The sequence below is a fragment of the Mesoplodon mirus genome (assembly GCF_964341445.2).
Source record: "Mesoplodon mirus genome assembly, chromosome: 8".
In the NCBI taxonomy this organism is placed as follows: Eukaryota; Metazoa; Chordata; class Mammalia; order Artiodactyla; family Ziphiidae; genus Mesoplodon; species Mesoplodon mirus.
The window spans coordinates 91,821,969-91,841,210 of NC_138984.1; the positions used below are offsets into that span (position 1 = coordinate 91,821,969).

Here is a 19,242-nt window from a genome sequence, read left to right on the forward strand (position 1 = left end):
TTTCCCCATTTATAAGGCAGGTGCAGCTAAACTGAGGAAAATAACAGGCAGCGTAACCATGTTTCACCCCTGAAATAAAGCATTCCCCCGGCCTGAAAGAAGATGGATGGGAGAGCATTGCTCCTTTCTCTCCTGTCAGGGCTCTTACTCAGAGACCCAGGATCTGCACTAACCAGAAAATTAATCAGTTGACCAACTGAATGACAGCTGTTTTTGAAGGATTAGCCTTCATCTTGGGGGACAGAGTGACTGCAAATAAAACACTGTATGATGGGGGGATATTATAAGCAACAGTTATTATTGACATTTTATGAGCACTGTGTAAAGGTTTTACTTGCATTATTTCCTTTAATCATCTTAACAATCCCACAAGGTTGGAAAGTGAGAAAAATGAAGCACAGAGAAGTTAAGTGACTTGCCGAGAGATATACAGAAAGTGGCAGAGCTAGAATTAAAATCCTAACCGTCTAATTTTAAAGCCCACACTTTTTTTAAAAATTAATTAATTAATTAATTTTTGCTGTGTTGGGTCTTTGTTTCTGTGCGTGGGCTTTCTCTAGTTGTGGCAAGCGGGGGCCACTCTTCATCGCGGTGCACGGGCCTCTCACTATCGCGGCCTCTCTTGTTGCGGAGCACAGGCTCCAGATGCGCAGGCTCAGTAGTTGTGGCTCACGGGCCTAGTTGCTCCGTGGCATGTGGGAGCCTCCCAGACCAGGGCTCAAACCCATGTCCCCTGCATTAGGAGGCAGATTCTCAACCACAGCGCCAGCAGAGAAGCCCAAAAGCCCACACTTTTAACCCTTCTACTGTACTTCATAAAAAACCCTATCAGCAGTGTATAGTGAGGGTTGAGATTCTTATTGTACTTTAATTGTGATCTTTATTTGTACTTTACTGTACTGGATTCATTCAACAAATATTTTTTGCATGTCTACTATGTGCCAGGTCCTGTGCTGGCACTGGACACACAAAGGTGAACCAGACATACAGACACATCCTTATACACAAGAGATCCAGAGTTCACTGGATTAAAGGGAGAATACACCATTTCAGCCTGGCAGAACCACATTAGATCTGTGCCTACATACTGGGTACTGACTCAACATGAATCTAAGTACATCAGCTTGCCCCCTTTTTGTGTACCTAATAAACGGGATTCTACAGTATGGAAGTGGACAGTGAGAGAGGCTCAAGGCCAATCACAAAGCCTTACCAGTTGGTAAACACTGAAATCAAGAGAAAGCGCATCATCATGAAAACTCAGATAATCACTTCATGCAAGGGTTGTTACCTTTCAGCAATCTTATGCTTAGTGTCTTCAACAAGATACAAGAAGAAAGAGCCTCATTGAAACTAGAGCAGAAAAACATATAGGTAAAATATGTTGGGACAAAATTTAAAATACAAACAGAAGAATGAGACAACAAAGCTCAGCTGTTACTTTCTCAGGGAGGGCTCTCTGGGACATACAACAGTAGCCCCCTATTTCTAGTCACTATGAAAACATCCTGCTTTGTTTTCTTTATGACACAACATCATGGATTTATCTTGCTAATCTATTTGTTTACTTATCTACTGCCTGTCTTTTCACACTAGAATAGAAGGTCAATAAGAATATGAATATTATTTGTTTACTACTGAATCGTCAGTACCTAGAACAGCATCTACCACAAAGTAGAAGCTCAACAAATATTTATTCAGTGATTGAATACACAGGCAACAACATGCAAATGGAGATGGGTGTAACAAATGGAAAAATTTCAAGGGAACCCGAATTATGATAGCAGAATTTAAACCCACATTGGAGTTAATAAAGATTTTTTTTAAGTGTAAGAGCTCAGGATCAACAAATCAATGGAAAAGAATGGACAGGCTAGAAGTGAACTGACACTTATAGTCATTTGTTTTTCAACAAAGGTGCCAAAGTGATTCAGGGGAGGAAGAAGAACTTTCCAATAAATGGTACAGATTTTTAAAAATAAACCTCAACTGCTACTGTATACAAAAATTACTGAGATAAATCATGTATCTAAATGTAAAAGCTAAAACCATAAAGCTTTTAGAGGAAAACATCAAAGAATATAATCTTGATTTGCGGGCAGGCAAAGATTCTCAGATCACAGAAAGTAATAGCCTTAAAAGAAATTTTTAAATAAATTTTAAATAAAATTAAAAAAAAAAAAAAAAAAAAAAAAAAAAAGGTTCATCTATCTTTGCTCTGGATCCTGGTCTCTCTTATGGCTATGAAACAAACCAGTCATTTACAGGTTAATTACCATGGCGGACTGGTTATTTTCTTTTCTGTGATCGGAGAAAATAGTCAACAGCATGAACAGATAAGAGAAGTTAAGAACTGAGAGTGGGGACTGGGCATAGGTGTTCACTGATAACATTCCAGATGACTCCTCAAAGGAGAGGGGATGATGGAAGCCATTAGAAGGAGTCAAAGAGTAAACGGGTATTCAAAGCAAGGAGGAGATAGCACTCTTTAGCCTCACCTCATTTCATCTACTGTCTTCAACCTAATTCAACAAATATTTATAAAGGAAGTACTGATATCCAATACTGTGTTTGGTTTTTGTGAAAGAAAGACTTGGAGAAATTAACCCACAAATAGATCACTCTGTGCCAATGGTTCTCACCTTGCACTGTGCATCAGAACCACAGGGAGAACTTTTTGTAAATACATATGCTCAGTCTCTATTTCCAGAGATTTTGATTCAATCAGTTTAGAAAAGAGTGCAGGCATCAATATTTTTTAAAAGCACCCTGTTGATTCTAATGTGTGGGCTATGCTAGAATACCCCAAAAGCCCAATCAGCATGTCAACTGTGAGACTTTTCTTTGGGCAACAGAAAGCAGCAAGTGAAAAGTTGAAGCTCACACTATCTGTTTAGTTGGTCTTTACTGGCTATTCAAAGAAGTTCAAGAAATTTGGCATGATTATTTTCTTAGTGCCTTTTTAAAAGCCACAATTTGATCATAAATTTATAAACCAGCTCAATAAGAGCCTGGAATTTTCACAGAGAACAGCTTCCAGAGCTTTTTTTTCTTTCTTTCTTTTTTTAAGTAACTTACGAAGTAGTAGTGGCTACAATGGGGAAAGAATTACTACATAATCATTTCAAGAGAGTAATTAATTTGTATTTCCTTTTTTTCTTTTCTCCAAAAGAAGTGTTTACATAATCCAACATATTGTCAGTAAAGAAGAATTTACAAGTGGGAACAATTCCATTTCTGCTGATGTGTTACATTTGGCTTTGTAATTGAGAACCTGGATCCATTGTACCTACAAATAAAACATGGGTCTTCCCAGGCCTGACACTTACCATTTAGACAATCATTGGTTCATAGTCTTACAGTAACTTGGTCTGGAAAAAATCATTTTGATAGACAAAATAGGATGTTTAAATGAGACTCTGAGTTTATAGTTGAGACCAACAGGTATCACATTCTAAAGGGAGTGCTAAGGCCATCTAGGCCTTCTATGTAGGACTTGGAAAGAAGATGCCCCTGCCTCCAAGTTAAGGTGCTGGTTTTCCAACCCTGCACTGTGTAAAAAGGATAACAGTTCATGAGAGCCCCGTATTGATGAGTTCTTGGGGTTTCTTGAGAGTTCCTTCCAGAGAACCACTTGTAGGATGTACAATGTCTTTCCCTAGAGTACAGTGTGGGAACAGAGACTGGTACCTGATTCACGACTAAAAATTCCAAAAGTTAGTGGGCAGGAGAAGAGAGCTGCTTTGCGGAAGACTTGAATTTCAATCTAATGGTTGAAGACATGTGACTGAGAATGGGGATCAAATGGACCTATGAAAGATACCCAGGCTTAAAAGGACTCTGACATGGAAGCAACCCAAGTGTCTATCAGTAGATGAATGAATGAACGAACACAAGGTGGTATATACTTACAATAGAATATTAACCAGCCTTAAAAAGAAAATTCTGACACGTGCTACAGAATGGATGAGTCTTAAAGACACTATGCTAAGTGAAATAAGCCAGTCACAAAAGGACAAGTACTGTATGATTCTGCTCATATGAAGTATCTTGACTAGTGAAATTCATAGACAAAGTAGAATGGTGGTTGCCATGGGCTGCATGGAAGGAAGAATGAGGAGATGGGGGTCAATGGGCACAGAGTTTCAGTTTGGGAAGATGAAAAAGTTCTGGCGATGTTTGGTGGTGATGGCTGCACAACAATGTGAATGTACTTAATGCCACTGAACTGTTCGCTTAAAAATAGTAAATTTTATGTTGTGTCTGTTTTACCACAATTAAAAAAAAGGAACAAAAACAGGTCCTGACCAAGAGAATTTCCTGGAAGAGTGAGATGATCCCCATAGAGGAAGGGTCTGGATGGGCCCCTGGAAGCCAGGGGCTGAGAGGGGATTATAACCTGTTAGTCAGGAGAGGCAAACCCACATCAGGGATGGCTATCAGGAGATTGCTAGCCCCGAGAGTCCTCTAAGAATTTATAAAAGCAACTCATGATAAAAAGAGAATGCTGATGTCTGATATAGAGGGCCCTGAAACCAACTTAGGACAGCATCTGTCTTGTAAGGCTTTTCCCTCTCATCCAACCTCCCTGCACCTGTCTTAGGGGAGGAAGTGAAGTGAGGAAGAGTCACAAAGCTTACTATGACCCTCTCCTGACCATAGGCTTCTAATCCTGGGCAAGGGGAAAAGCTCAGAGACTATTTAACACCTGAGTAGGTCAGAAGAGCTGTGGAATCTACCAGACTTCACGCAAGAGTGGGGAAGACTGATTCAACAGAGTAGGTTTAAAGGAAGAGGGGTGACAAAGAATCAAACGGCATTCTGCTGGCATCCTAGAAGTCTAACTTCTTTAATCACCCAGTTAGAGAGAAATCTCTCCTTGGAGCTTAGAGGATTGCTCACGGAGAATCATCTGTTTCACTTCTCTCCTCCTTCCCCACCTTCAGGAAGCCAGACTGGACTCTTAATCATCATCTAAGGAAATACCCCAGGGAACACAGTATCTGGGAAGAGGTCCCAAACCCAAATAAGTAAATAACAATTTTCTACTCATGGCTTATAAAGGGGGAAGGGAATACAGAGGTGCTGCTATGTGGCCAGCAAGACTGCCACTAAAATGACTGCCAGTTCCTCCACCACAGCCCTAGCTTTCCCCTTCTGCAATGTTGATGTGGCAGACCAAAATAATTATTTGTGGCTGCATGCATTCATTTATTCAATACACTTTTATTGAGTACCATTATATATAAAACACCAAAAGGAATAAAAGATAGCTAAGACATGATCATATGCTTTGATTGACGTATGTTCTAGTGGAGGAAAACATAGACTCACCATTGACTGTAATATAGGGCAAAGAGAGGAACAAATAACCATGAGATTGGAAGCTTTATAGAGAGAAGATTACATTTAAATCAAGCTTTGAATGATGGGACAATTTTGAGGGGAGATGGCATAATTGGAACAGAATAACTAAAGTGGAGAGAATGTTAGAGTGAAGATCAGACGGCAGAGAAGCAGGTGGCTGATTTGTAGACTATGAAGTAGTTGAGTTTGTAATTTGCACAGAAAACTCTGAAAAGAGAAATGAGGGCCGGGGGCAGGAAGATAGTTTGGTATGAGATTTCCAAGGGCCTTAAAGGCCAGAAGTTTGTACTTTGATAGGTAATGGGGGAGTAATTTAAGGTCTATGAGTGGGTGAATGATGCAATCTAAAATATGGTTTAGGAAGAACAAATAGAAGGCTATTACAATTGCTCAGTCAAGAGGTAATGAAGCCCTTGAGTAGGATGGTTGCTGTGGCAATTGGAAAGAAGGAAAGGGATGGAAGAGGCTTTTGGGAGGTAGAATAAATGGGGCTTGGCTCCTAATTGCATATGCCCTTTCCACACCCTCTGTTTGACCTTCATTCCTTCCCTCTTTTGATCATAAAGGTGTATAATGTGTCCCTTAATACCCTGACTTATATTTCCTGGAAAATTTCTCATCAGTGTTAGGTAAGGCTTCATTTGCAGTATCTATGAAAGACTCCCCAAAGGACAATTCTTGATGTTCAAGATGAAGAAGTAATATTCTACATCTACATTCCTGCTTTATTTTCTCTGTGTTCTAGACTTACAGGTAAAGTTTTACCCCTTTTATCCTAGAATCCTTACTGTCAGAAAATGTAAGCACACATTAGTACATTTCTCATGAAGTTCCTGCTGCTCATGCAAAATGGAAATCAGGATCATAAAAGTAAAGTTATTAAAAATGATAGTAAATTACTTTCTTTGTTCCATTATTCAGCTTTAGGAGCATCTCTGTTCTCTAAGAGCCTCAGAGTATTAATTTTATATATTTAGGAACAAAAGAACTTAACAATATTCGGATTCATGTACAATATTTATAAATACATAATTCTAAAATACAGATCTATTGAGAAGTTAATGTATACTATAGTATAGGTAGATCTCATTCCAGAGTTTGAGTTCAGTAGCTCTCAACACATCATTTTTTGTCTTCATAAAATTCTGAGATAAGAAATCCTTCCAGAGGAAATTCCCTGGTGGTCCAGTGTTTAGGACTCTGCAATTTCACTGCCGAGGGCCTGGGTTTGATCCTTGGCTGATCCCTGGTTGGGGAACTAGAATCCCACAAGCCGTGCAGTGTGGCCAAAAAAAGAAATCCTTCCAGATATTCTTGCATATGGATTCCTGGGCTGGGGACTGAGGTGGATACCACCTGATTATTAGAGTCGAGAGTTTGGTATCTGGTGGGGTAGGGGTTGAGTGGAGGTGGGAGGGACAAAACCAAGATGGCAACACCAGAATTCTCACTGGGAACACTACTTTTGACACTGGCACAAATAAAGCACACAGAACATACGAGGCCACACAAATAAGTCAGCTTCTGAAAAGTGAGATTGTTACAAGGCTCACAGTTGGGCTGGAAATTTGGGAGTGTCAGTAATAATTTTTGTGTCTAAGGACAGAAGGTATCTGAGTTATACAAACAAGGGGGTGTACACTATGAACCCAAATGAACAATTCATGGGTGAGGAGACTGTGACTACATTAGCACAGGGAGGGGTGCATAATGACAGGATCAGTTTCCCCCATCTGAGTCACATATCTTCATAGAGAGGTTTTTTTCTTATGGTAATAAAAGTTGTGAATTTCCAGAATATCTATACATATTCAAAATACATTCATAATACATTTTACATCCTGACAAATTAATTTTGGATCATCTCTTTTAATAATCCTAATATTTAAAATTTGTATTTAACTGTACACCATACATGGCTGGGCTTCAAGGAATCTGTGAACTCCCTGAAATTATATATAAAACTATGTGTGTCTGTATATTTTTCTAGAGAGGGTCTCTAGCTTTCATCAAACTCAAACCTATAACTCTAAAATGATTAAGACCCAATGAATAGATAATTAAAAATTGAGAAATTAAGCCCCATAACAAGGACCTTTTTCCCCTCATAAAATCAGGGCTTTTTAGCATAAATTCTGACGTAAATATTGTACTTACATCAAGAGCCACAGATTGCTTGGCCCACGACTTCTTCACTTGATCATACATAATTGTATTGTTGATGCCAAGGCCACAAAAGATGACAAAAGCCTAGGAAAGAGAAAGCTCACTAACTAAAAATTGCAATAACTCATTGGCATAATCTAATATAAAAGCAGGCAGTCGTCAGGAATGGGCCTTAAAATATAATTTTATTGTATACAGAGGTAGGCCTTGGGGAAATATGTATATTAAAATTCTTAATTACTATTGTCATGTAACAACTTTATCGCTCACATTACACATGAGAAAAATGATGACTGTCATTGTGAAGAAATGACTTTAAATACCTTTAAAAATGTACAGTCCGTTTAAATGCATTCTTTATTTAGGTTGTGAACTGATTTTAGTAACTTCATCCCATTTAACCAACAGCCACCTCTTTCAGTAGCTAGGCTATAAAGTATTTTGGTCAGGAAACCAAGTGAGTGTAAATGAGGTAAATGTTAAGGGGACAGAGGATCCAGATTTAGAACCAATGAGTAAAGAAGCCCTGATGTAGCCTCAGCTGGAGAAAAAGAAGCATGGGGTTTTCACGTTGGCTACTGGTACAAAGTCTATTAGGAAGCCTGTTCAAGGCTAACCTCTCTAGCTAGAGGGCAGACCGGAGTAAACGGAAGCTTGTAAACATAAGAAAGGTGATGGCAGTACGCCTGGCAGAGCTGGCTAGAGGTCTCATGACTGAACACACACAAACAAGACAAAGATAAGACAATTCACACTTTGGAGAGAAGAGCGAGGCAATTCAATCTGTAAAAAACAATCAATTAGGGTAAAAACATCTAATTCATGAAAAAAGAGAATCAAATCTTACCTAAACATTGATATATTCTTTAAATCTTCCTTTAAATTTCATCACACTGTCAAAGTATAATGATTAATAAATGTCAAATAATTATTTATCCTTCCTAATGGGGGCAAGCTGTAACCAGGAGACTACTGGTGACTCATCTGTAACCCCTGGTTCACAAATTTATTTTCTTACCTCAAAAAGTCGTTGATCTGCGTCATCGAAAGGTTTCCCATCAAGTCTATTTAACACTTGAGCCACTCCTGTGAGAAGAGGTTGGAATATGTGGTCATTTTCGGTGCTGGACACCGTGTTCCTACAATACAGTAAGATGACTCTACGCTCCTTTAAGTGCACACACTCAGCTTAATCCCTGGTTACTCTCACACCTGCTGCCTTCGTGAGAGCAGATCTGAGGTGTATAGGGATGCAGTCTATTTTCCAGCTGTGATATCCAGACCAGGTCTCAGGGAAGCCTGGAGTTCTACCAGGCATCAATCAGATTCCCTAAAAATGGTTTTCAAGATGACTGTGCACAATAATTGATGTATCTGGCATACACATATATACACAATTACATACTTATACACATATACATATACATACTTGAATATCTATAACTGTATGTATATATAAACACATATATATACATGCAATATATAAAAAATTTTTAACTATATATAAATTTTAAAAATATAAAAAATAATGTACATAATTATATAAATATACAATTTTTAAAATATATATAACTAAATTTTTTTTTTCAATTCTCTGAAGCACAGCGCTTGAGTTGAGGCAGCATGGCATAGTGATTAAGAACATAGGCTCTGGAGTTAGACAGTCTTGGTTTGAATTTTCAACTCCACCATTAGTGGTGTTACCGTGAGCAAGTTACCTAACTTTTTTAACACTGAATTTCCTCATCAGTAAAATGAGGATTAAAATGTTAACTGTCTCAGTGGGTTATGAAGATTAAATGAGATAACATTTGATTAATGTTTGGAAAGCATATTGTTCCACAAGGAGAGAACATTCAAGAAATGTTAGGAATTATGATACAGTTAACTTTCAAAGCAAGGTTAGTTTTGTTGCCTGCTCCCAATGGGGTTAAACTAGTATTAACAAATTTAACTTGTGTGTGTTCTTTCCAAAGTTCATTTCCAGCATTATACCAGATGTTTGAGGCACGGCTATCAAAGCACACAAGTCTAACTGGAAAAATTCAACAATCTTGAAAACTATTCCCTTGTATCCCTATTTAGTATAAACAAAAATGACTGTAATTCTAAAGCATGCTTGTATTTTTTAAAACACCTAACTTCGCATCAGGCAGGTAAGTCATCATATGCTAGAAGACATGTATAATAAAATACAAAGCTTTTAGTGTGCAACAGGAAAATTACAGTCTTAGTTTTGAAAGAATAACAGATGTTTACTGTTAGAAATGAAATGTAGGACTGCATGTGAGATTGCCATTGGACATCTACAGATAACGTATGGTGTTTCTCATGAAATTTCTCTTCTCTTTAAACGTAAATATTATATATTTTGGGAATTCCCTGGCAGTCCAGTAGTTAGGACTCCATGCTTCCAGTGCAGGGGGTAGGGGTTCTCTGGTCGGGGAACTAAGATCCCACATGCTGCACAGCGTGGCCAAAAAAAAAAAACCACTTTAAATATATTTAAAATTCTACACATGATGTAATTTAATGCTTTGTACTAGGGGTTCAAATTCTCAAATCTTAGAATATACTTTATGTTCAATAATGTACTAGTATTTTCTGCAAATTAAGCAAACTGATGAAAAAATTCTCTTAGAATTCAAGTCTTAACAATATTCACAGAATACTGAATCCTTTGGTAAGTCCAATATCTTAGAGTTTAAGAGGCAACCTTAGGGTGAAGCAAAGAGAGGCAAATAGTTACATTAGTTACCTTATGTCTCTTAGAAAAATAACACATTTTCATTGTGTTTAAATAACTAATGTCTCCATCCTTCTTGACTTTAACAACTGACCCCTTCTCGCCTAGACTTCTTTCTTAGGTTTGAGATTTTCCTAACTGAATTTTCAAGGAAAGGAAAGGAGCAGGGAGGGAGAGAAAAATTGGAAACTGCTTTGGTCCACAATTCCCTTATTCAGGAGTTTGACCTATTTTGGAACCATCCAGGCAGAAAGACGCATGTACAGTATATGCCTAACAATGCACGTCCTTTCTTCCTTTGCATTTACTCCACGTGTAAAAGCATAGATGTAAATATGTAGATGTACTAGGAGTTAAGAAGCCTGAGTTTTACTTGGGACTCTGCTACTAACTCACTTTGTGACCTTATGCAAGTCTTTTCTCTCTCTTTGGGCCTCAGTTTCCACAGAGTAAGATAAAAGAGTTCAGTTAGCTGCTTTCTGAAATCCCCTCCAACTTCAAAACGATTGGTTCTTATTTAAAGGAATAAATATTTGTTCATTGTCCTGATTAACACTGATTCATCAGGAGTCTTCACTTACGAGACTACACAAGAGTATGAGATAAGTTGATGAGTCCTGGACATAAAAAGGGGAACATTTAAAAACGAGATGGATGTATTTTAAAGTAAATTGTATTTCTTTATAAAAGAAGTTTGAACTATTTAGGTAATGTCTTACCAATTATTTGGTGGTTGCTATTCCAAATAGGTACGCAGAGAACCGATCTTATGTGAAAACCAGATATCTGCTCAGCCTAGGATATAAGAAAGTAATTAACTAAAATTAAATATTATCTACCCATTTCTGACATATAGCTTACCACTCTTCATAACAGATATTTAAAAATAACTTTTAAAAAGACATATTATAATCTAATTGTAATGCATATACTCACCTGTCTCTTTTCATTTAAAACATCACAATGCACATCCCAAGGAAATCATGCCCTAACCAAATATGAATCAACCAATAAACCCCACACCAGCACTACCTCTCCCAATCCCTGCACGCACGTAAAGCTGAATGTTAAACTATCTTGATCACGATCATACCACCAGACAAGAATTCTGGCAACTGTTTCTGCTCTGAGTATTTAAAGCATTTTAATTAAACCAGTGGTCAATATTTCTCTTTGAGCACATCTTTTAGTAAAAAAAATTGAGTCTATAATGCTGTTATATGTGTATTTACTTTTTTAAAATTTATTGAAGTATAGTTGATTTACAGTGTTGTGTTAACTTCTGCTGTACAGCAAAGTGATTCAGTTATACATATGTATACATTCTTTTTTTTAAGATTCTTTTCCATTCTGGTTTATCACAGGATATTGAATATAGTTCCCTGTGCTATACAGTAGGACCTTGTTGTTTATCCATGTATTTACTTTTAATATTCTATATTTCTAACATTACAGATTTATTACATATGTTGCAAAATCATATAAAAATAAAAGTCACGAAAGATAAGATAAAAGTAAGGGTTCAGCAATCTTTCTGTACCCTAACAGATTGTCAGGAGATGATATATTTGAAATACAAAAGTATAATTATCAGCATCAGACAAATGTCATTTAGTAACAAGCTCCACTTAATATTAAAACCAATGATCCATATTTGAATTGTTAGATAAGGGCTACTAAAGACTGAAAGGGTGTTAGTGAATTGATACGACCTTGGTTTCTAGTGAGAAAGGTCAACCTGTCATCCCAATCCAATCAGAGAAAAACTAAAACATTGAGGTTCCAGATTATGGTTATTGAGATAAAATATTTTTTTATATTTTAAAACATTTATTGTAGAAGTTAAGAGCTACATTTTTTTAAAAGTTGAAGTTGGAAGTTAATTTATACACCTAAATTTTATATTTGGATTTTTTGGGGGTTTTCCTCTGAGGAATTAATTTTTCAGATGTCTTCTACTCTTGATACCAGTATATTAGTTTTTTAAAGTAAGTTTTTGATCTTTTCCTAGAAATCTTCCCCTATTCCTAGCTCATGAAGATATTCTCCTATTATTTCCCTAGAATCTTTATTGTTTTAACTGTTACTTTTAGATTTACAATCCAACTGAAAATAATTTTTGAGTATAGTGTGAGCTGAGAGTCAAGATTCTTTTTTTTTTTTCTTGGTGGATATCCAAATGGACCAGAACCAATTTTGTGGGGCAGGGGAAATGCCTCTCCCCACCACTATCTGGTACCACTTTTTTCATTAATCATGCGTCCATATATGTAAGGATCTGTTTCTGGACTCTGTTCTACTTCATTGACTTATGTGTCTACCCTTATACCAATACCATACTGCCGTGAATAATAAAGTCTTATAATACATCTTGGTATCTGGTGGTGTAATTTCTCCAACTTTTTTCTTCTTTAAGGTTGTCTTGACCATTGTTGGCCCTTGGCATTTCCATATTAATTTTAGAATCAACTTGAAGTACACACACACACACACACGCACACACACACACTGTTGAGATTTTTATTAGGATTCTATTGAATTTATCAATTTGGGAGAAACTTGACATATTTACATCATTGAGTCTCTCAATCTATAATATCCCTCTATTTAGAGTTCTTAAAAATTTCTCTAAGCAAACATTTATAGTTTTCTATGCAGAAGTCTTACATATAATTTGATATATTTGTACCTGGTGTTTTAAAAGTTCGTGTTATTATAAATGGTATTATTAATTTATTTTCTAATGCTTTTGACATACAGAAACATAATTGATTTTTGTATATTGAACTTGCATCCAGCAATCTTGCTAAATTCAATTATTAACTTTAATATCTGAAGTGCTTTGGATTTTCCAGGCATATTATCATGTCATCTTACTCTTCAATTCTATGCCTTTTAATATGTGATTTTAGATCATGTGATTTTTTTCTTTTTCCATTTGTTAAGAGCACAAATTACATCAATTGATTTTTGAGAATTCCAGAAAAAAACAAAAAAACAAAAAAAGCCAAAAGCCTGGGCATAAATCATTCATCAATGCACTCTTTCATCATATATTTATTTACCACCTCCTATGCACCAGACACATTGCTGGGTATTAAGGATATAAAAATGAATTCAAACAGTTATTACCCTTAACGAGCTCACAGTCTAGCCAAGACAGAAGTAGTTAAGATAAAATAAGTGTCCAAGTAAAGAACGTTCAGAATACCACAGAAAAGCCAGCAACTGACTGGTTTAGAGAAATCTGGAGCAGTTTTAGCTCCTTAAAAGTGGGTCTTCAAAGATGAGGGTGACGATGATGACAAGATAACATTTACTGGATGCTCACTTGATGTCAGGCACCTTGTTCTGCACTTTCACATGCATTATTGCATATACTTACTCAAACAACCCTATGAAGTAGGTACTGTTAGCATCTTCCCTTAACAGATAAGACCTAGAGAGGCTGACTGCTTTGAAAGTGGAAAGATTGGTTCAAAGGAAGCCAATCACAAACACATCCATCAAAGTTATCTTCCAAAAGAACAAAGTGGTTTTCTTCCTCTCCCTAAGGAGAGAGTCTGAATAACAGCAATGTCAGTGAGCACGAAGAGAAGGAAGTCAATTTTAGAGAGGCCTGGGAGGTGTAATCTATAGACTTGGGCTGGCCAGAGCAGTACTAGGATGCTTGGGCGTGTTTTGTTTTGCTGAGGGTCATACGCAATTGTCGGCGGTCCTGCCCCAGCACTGAGCAGTAGGCACAATTGGCTCTGCCAACTCTTGGGACAACTGTAGCCCCTGTCTAACCTCTCCCGGGAAATCTGAAGCAGGTGAGGGTAGAGGTCACAGTGCAAGAAGAAAGGGAACATGCACTGAGTGACAGAAACAAGGAGAGAGCCTGAGAGGCTTGGTGGTGACAAAAATAAAGCTCAGGCTCTTTGTCAGTGAAGTAAAAGATAATTTTGCTTACCAAAAAATTAGTGTAGTTCCCCAAAAGAATTTTTATTGTAGGGAGGTAGGAGTATGTGTTCTACCATCCCTACAAAAGATAATATTGAGGTTCCTGGTTTGAGGAAGGGCGGTGGAGCTCCTTGAGGTGGGGAACACAGGAAGTTTCAGGGAAATGATTCCAAATTCAAGCTGACACATATTACAATTGAGAGGGCAACGGGAAGGGAGAGAGAAGAAGGAGCCTCTCGTATTAACTGCGTGGGTAAAATCACCAAGAAAGAGCTCGTCCAATAAAAAGACAAAAAGGATGAAAAACTGAATCTGAGGGGACACAATATTTAGGACAGGAAGAAGAAGGTAAGATGGAAAAGAACTCCAAAGCTCATATTCTTCAGCTCAGGCTTTATAGCATTCCTAATGTGTGAACACATTGCTAACAGCCTTTCTGGAAACAGATTTATTGACATGTATCCAGAGTCTAAAAAGTATAAACACCCTTTGCCTTACCAATTTTATGTCTAGGAATTTATCCTATGGTAATTATCATAGCTATGCACAAAATTTTACGTATAAAGGTATGCACCATAGCATTATTTATGATAATGATATATCAGAAATAACCTGAACATTCCACTGGAGGGAGTTGGTTAAGTAAATCATAGCACAGTAGAATATTATCCATCTAATTAAAATCATGCTATAGAAGAATACTTGTAAACAGGGAAAATTATAATATATTAAGTGATAGTAGTGTGGGCATCGGTGGGTGTACAAACATATATTACATACAGTGGAAAATCCTGGAAAAATTATAACCATAATAGTTGCCTTTGAATTGTTTGTCCATGGGAGTTTTTGTTTGTTTCTTTGCTTTTAAAATAAACTTTATTTTTTAAAAACAGTTTTAGGTTCATAACAAATGAGGCAAGTACAGAGAGTTCCCATATACCCTCTGCCCCAACACATGCACATCGACACCCCTCACTATCAACATCCCTCACTAGAGTGGTACATTTGTTGCAATTGATGAACCCACACTGATTCATCATTATCATTCAAAGTCCATAGTTTATATTAGGGTTCACTCTTGATGCTGTAGGCTCTATGGGTTTTAACAACTTTATAATGACATATAGCCACCAATACAGTATCACACAGAGTAGTTTCACTGCCCTCAAAATCCTCTGTACACCACCTATTCATCCATCCATCCCTCTGGCAACCACTGATCCTTTTTTCACCCAGCTCTACTGAGGTATAATTGACAAAACTGTAACATATTTAAAGTGTACAACATTATGATTTGATACATGTATACACTGTGAAAGAACTCTGCCTATGGGAGTTTTTTAAACTACTATTTCTATTTTCTAAATTTTAGATAATGAATTACTTGTACGCAAGAGAAAGAGTTCTTTTCTAAATAGAATTATAGGGGAAGTACAGGGTCAAATCTTGCAGAATAGTCAAACAGGATAAGCGCTGAAAATGGGCTACTGGATTTAGTAACACAGAAGGATAATTGAAGGCAAAGATAGTCAAGGGAAGAAGGAATGGGATGAGGAACAGAAGTAAAGTGGTTAGTTCTGGAGAAGAGGAAGGCCACACTGAGAGAGCAGACCTAGAGTCTCGCATGGGCTGAGCCCAGGAGGAGGGGAGCGGCGACCGAGGATGTTGAGGGTATTTCTAAGTCATTCCCACTGTGGCTGAGGAAGGGAAGTGGGGCCAGCACTAACTGGCTATGAGCACAGGGAAGAGGGGGTGGTGACGATGACTAAGCTTGATGAACCCAACAAGGTGGGAGAGGGGAAGAAGGAAGGATGGCAGAGTATGATGAGAGTGAATTTTCCAATTTTAAGATCATTGAGGCAATCCCCTAGTTGTCTATTTGTGGCAATGGCTGTTGTTTCTGGAAAGATAAACTAACCCAGGTTAGTTTATATTACTATATGAAACAGCAAGGCCTGGAAGCATATATCACCCTCTGCAGGGATTGAAGGAGAAGGAGATGGGAGATGAAGCCTGTCATAGAAGCACAAGACCTCTGAAGAATGAATCCCAAACAGGGTAAGGAAGAAGAAGAAAGTATGGAAGAGAGAGTCATCGCTGTGCATCAGATAACCCAAGTCTCCAGATTGCAGCAGTTAGTGGAGCTCAAAAATATCCATCGGCCCCTCGACCCCAACCAAGTCACCAAAACTCTTCGTGCCTCAATTTTGTCATCAATATTTATCTCATGCACACCAAACTATTAACGCTGGTTATCTCCAGATTTTGGCATTAGAGCACCTTCTCATCATTTCTTCTTTCTGCTTTTTCTTATTTTTCCAAATTGTTTTACGAGAATATGTGTGTAAAAGGGTTTCAAAATTTGTAAGGTGCTTTACAAGTGTAAATATTACTAGTATTGAAAGAAATACCACCCCAGAAATATCTGCTCCATTGTTCCACAAGGTCCCTGCTCGATCATTCTTAGATTAAAATTCACATCATTAGAGTCCCAAATATTAGACCATATGAGACTAGGCAGCCTTTCCAGGAGGCTACCATTAAAATAAATACATTATCTAGGGGTGCCTAGTTCTTTCCAATTAAAGACGTATATACTAAAAATTCTCCAAGTCTCTGTCCTCATTGGGTCTTTCCAGTTAATGGATATAATTTAAGATGGTTTACCTCATGGAGCCATCAAAACATACTTGTCATATTTTCCAGACTCTCAAAGGCAGTCAAAGGGAATGTTAAAAGAATTGGTGATAACGTAATACTACTCATTAATGTGCAATGTGTTTTCTTCCCCTAGAATGATATGTGCAACTTTAATAGTAATCTAAAGTAGTACTTTATCCCCCAAACACCAATCTACCAGTGAGAAATGCTGGTACTAGGACAAGTGAGGGAGGAGATGTTCTGAGTCAGTCCCCTGATTTCCCTGAAACAACAAAGAGGCATTTCTTTATGCCAACCTCATCTGCACATAGGTTTCTAGAACATTGCCTACAAATGATCCCTTAAATTCCTGATGAAAGCACTCCTAAAAAACAACTGACCTTTGGACTTAGAGCCGACGCATTGTCTTCCACCACTGATGCAGCAAAGTCTGTGCAACTCTTAGAACCATGGCCCCCTATGTGTCTTCACTACCCACAGCTTCCCCATTGTATAACTTATTCAAGTCTTAGTAATCCTCCTAACTTTCCTCACCCTCCTGGTCATCTGGAAATTTTACATCCATTGTTCAACCTTCCCTATCAAATCCCTTTCTCGGGAAAGGCTCTCAGCCTGGTTTACACTAAGTATCAGCAACTGAGAGATTACCGGGAGCAAGTGCATTTCAGCCCTACCTCTCAATGGTTCCATTTTTGCGCGTTTCCCTTTGTACCAGAAGCATAACTGATAGACCAGAAGGCATTACAAAGAATGGAAAAGGAGTTGGCCTGCCAGGCTAGCACTCAGCATCCCAGATTGCAGAAGTGCTTTGCTGTGAAGATCTGACACGCGAAAGGGGATTTAAGGCTCTAAATCAAAGGATCTCAGAGCCTGAAGTCCCATTATCCTTAAGTGCTACAGGACAAGGGTAAGAACTTTTGAGTTGTCTGTAACAGGTTTTAATAAAAAAATTTTTTTTTAATTTTTAAATTTAAATCAGAGAAAGAACGTCACAGGGAAGAATTGCATGGGATTGAAGAGTGACAGAATTAATATCATGACATCTTAGATTTAACTGTGTAATTCTGGGCATCAGCCCCCCATGGCAGAGGAGACCTGGGTGCTGATGGGTTTTCCACCACTCCTGAATCTGTAACACACAGACCACCAAACCATCCATGCATAAGGCCTGCCCTACTTTTTACCTATTTTCTGCCATTCCCCTTGCTGAACCTTTCCTATTTAAATGTTGGGTCCAATTGTTCATTTCTGTTGCAGGCAGAAAAGAAACCCTGCATGTAATGGCTCTGAAAATTCTTTCCATAACTATATAAAGGGAAGGAAATACTAAATTAAGCAACAGAATAGTATACCTTATATTGAGTAAATAATAGCTTGTTGTGCATTAGTATACTTGTTTTAAGGTGTTCTTTGATCTAGTATGAAAAAAAGGGCAGAAAGCTTCACAGATGATGTGCTAGAGTGTAACTAATGATTGGGAGTTGAGTTCATAAGCACAATGCTGACTAAAAGCAAGGCCAGAAAAATTGTTTCATGGTGAAGGTATTTGTAAATAGAGTATGCACTCCAAGAAGCCACCTGACCCAATGTCAGGTCATTTGCAAATGCAGTTTATATACATGCTGTTGGGACAGTCTCAGACAAGGATATTAGTTAGAATAAAATCCAACCAACACTCCTTGCTGATGAAGGCAATAGAAAGTAATCCATCTGAATTCCCCAAAGATACAGCAAGACAAGTTAGTTTACTTAGATCTTGCATTATTTCAATTCTGGTTTTGAGTAATAGTTTATAGTTTTTAGAGGGCTCTTAATAGCCTGGTAAAATATAATTTCACATAAGATATAAAAGGTCTAACATTTTAAAACATCATTATAATTTTGCCTAATTACAAAAACAATATATGCACTTGTGAAATTTTCAAGTTAAACCAAAATCAAAAGCTGTAATCTTGCCATCTCTAGAGATAGCAATTATTAACAGTTTGGCATAAGTTCTTCCTGATCTTTTCCTACAAATATGTAATATGTTCATACATCAATTTATAATATTCAACAATATATAATTATTCATAAATAACACAGATAATATATTCAACAATACTGAACAATATTCAATAATAATGCTTATTAGTTTTGGGGGATACATCAGTGAGCAAAACCAATAAAATTCTCACCTTCTTTGAGCTTACATTCTAGTGAGAGAAGGTAGATGGTAAACAACACAAAAAAATACATAAATAAATTATATGTTAGAAGGTATTAAAAATTATGGGGAAAAAATAGAGCAGGATAAAAGGGATTAGAAATACCAAGGGCACCAGACCTTACTAACAGGTAACATTTGAACAATGACTATA

General features: G+C 37.4%; 1 protein-coding gene across 1 annotated transcript in view; it reads right to left on the reverse strand.

The window, feature by feature from the left end:
• Positions 1–19,242, reverse strand: part of PDE11A (phosphodiesterase 11A) — a 449,383-nt gene that overhangs the window by 173,540 nt on the left and 256,601 nt on the right. The window contains exons 7-9 of the mRNA XM_082630579.1: positions 10,999–11,074; positions 8,552–8,619; positions 7,525–7,617 (exon numbers count right to left, since the gene is read on the reverse strand). Of these exons, the coding sequence (XP_082486705.1) occupies positions 7,525–7,617; positions 8,552–8,619; positions 10,999–11,074 (237 nt within the window). The remainder of the gene's footprint in view (positions 1–7,524; positions 7,618–8,551; positions 8,620–10,998; positions 11,075–19,242) is intronic.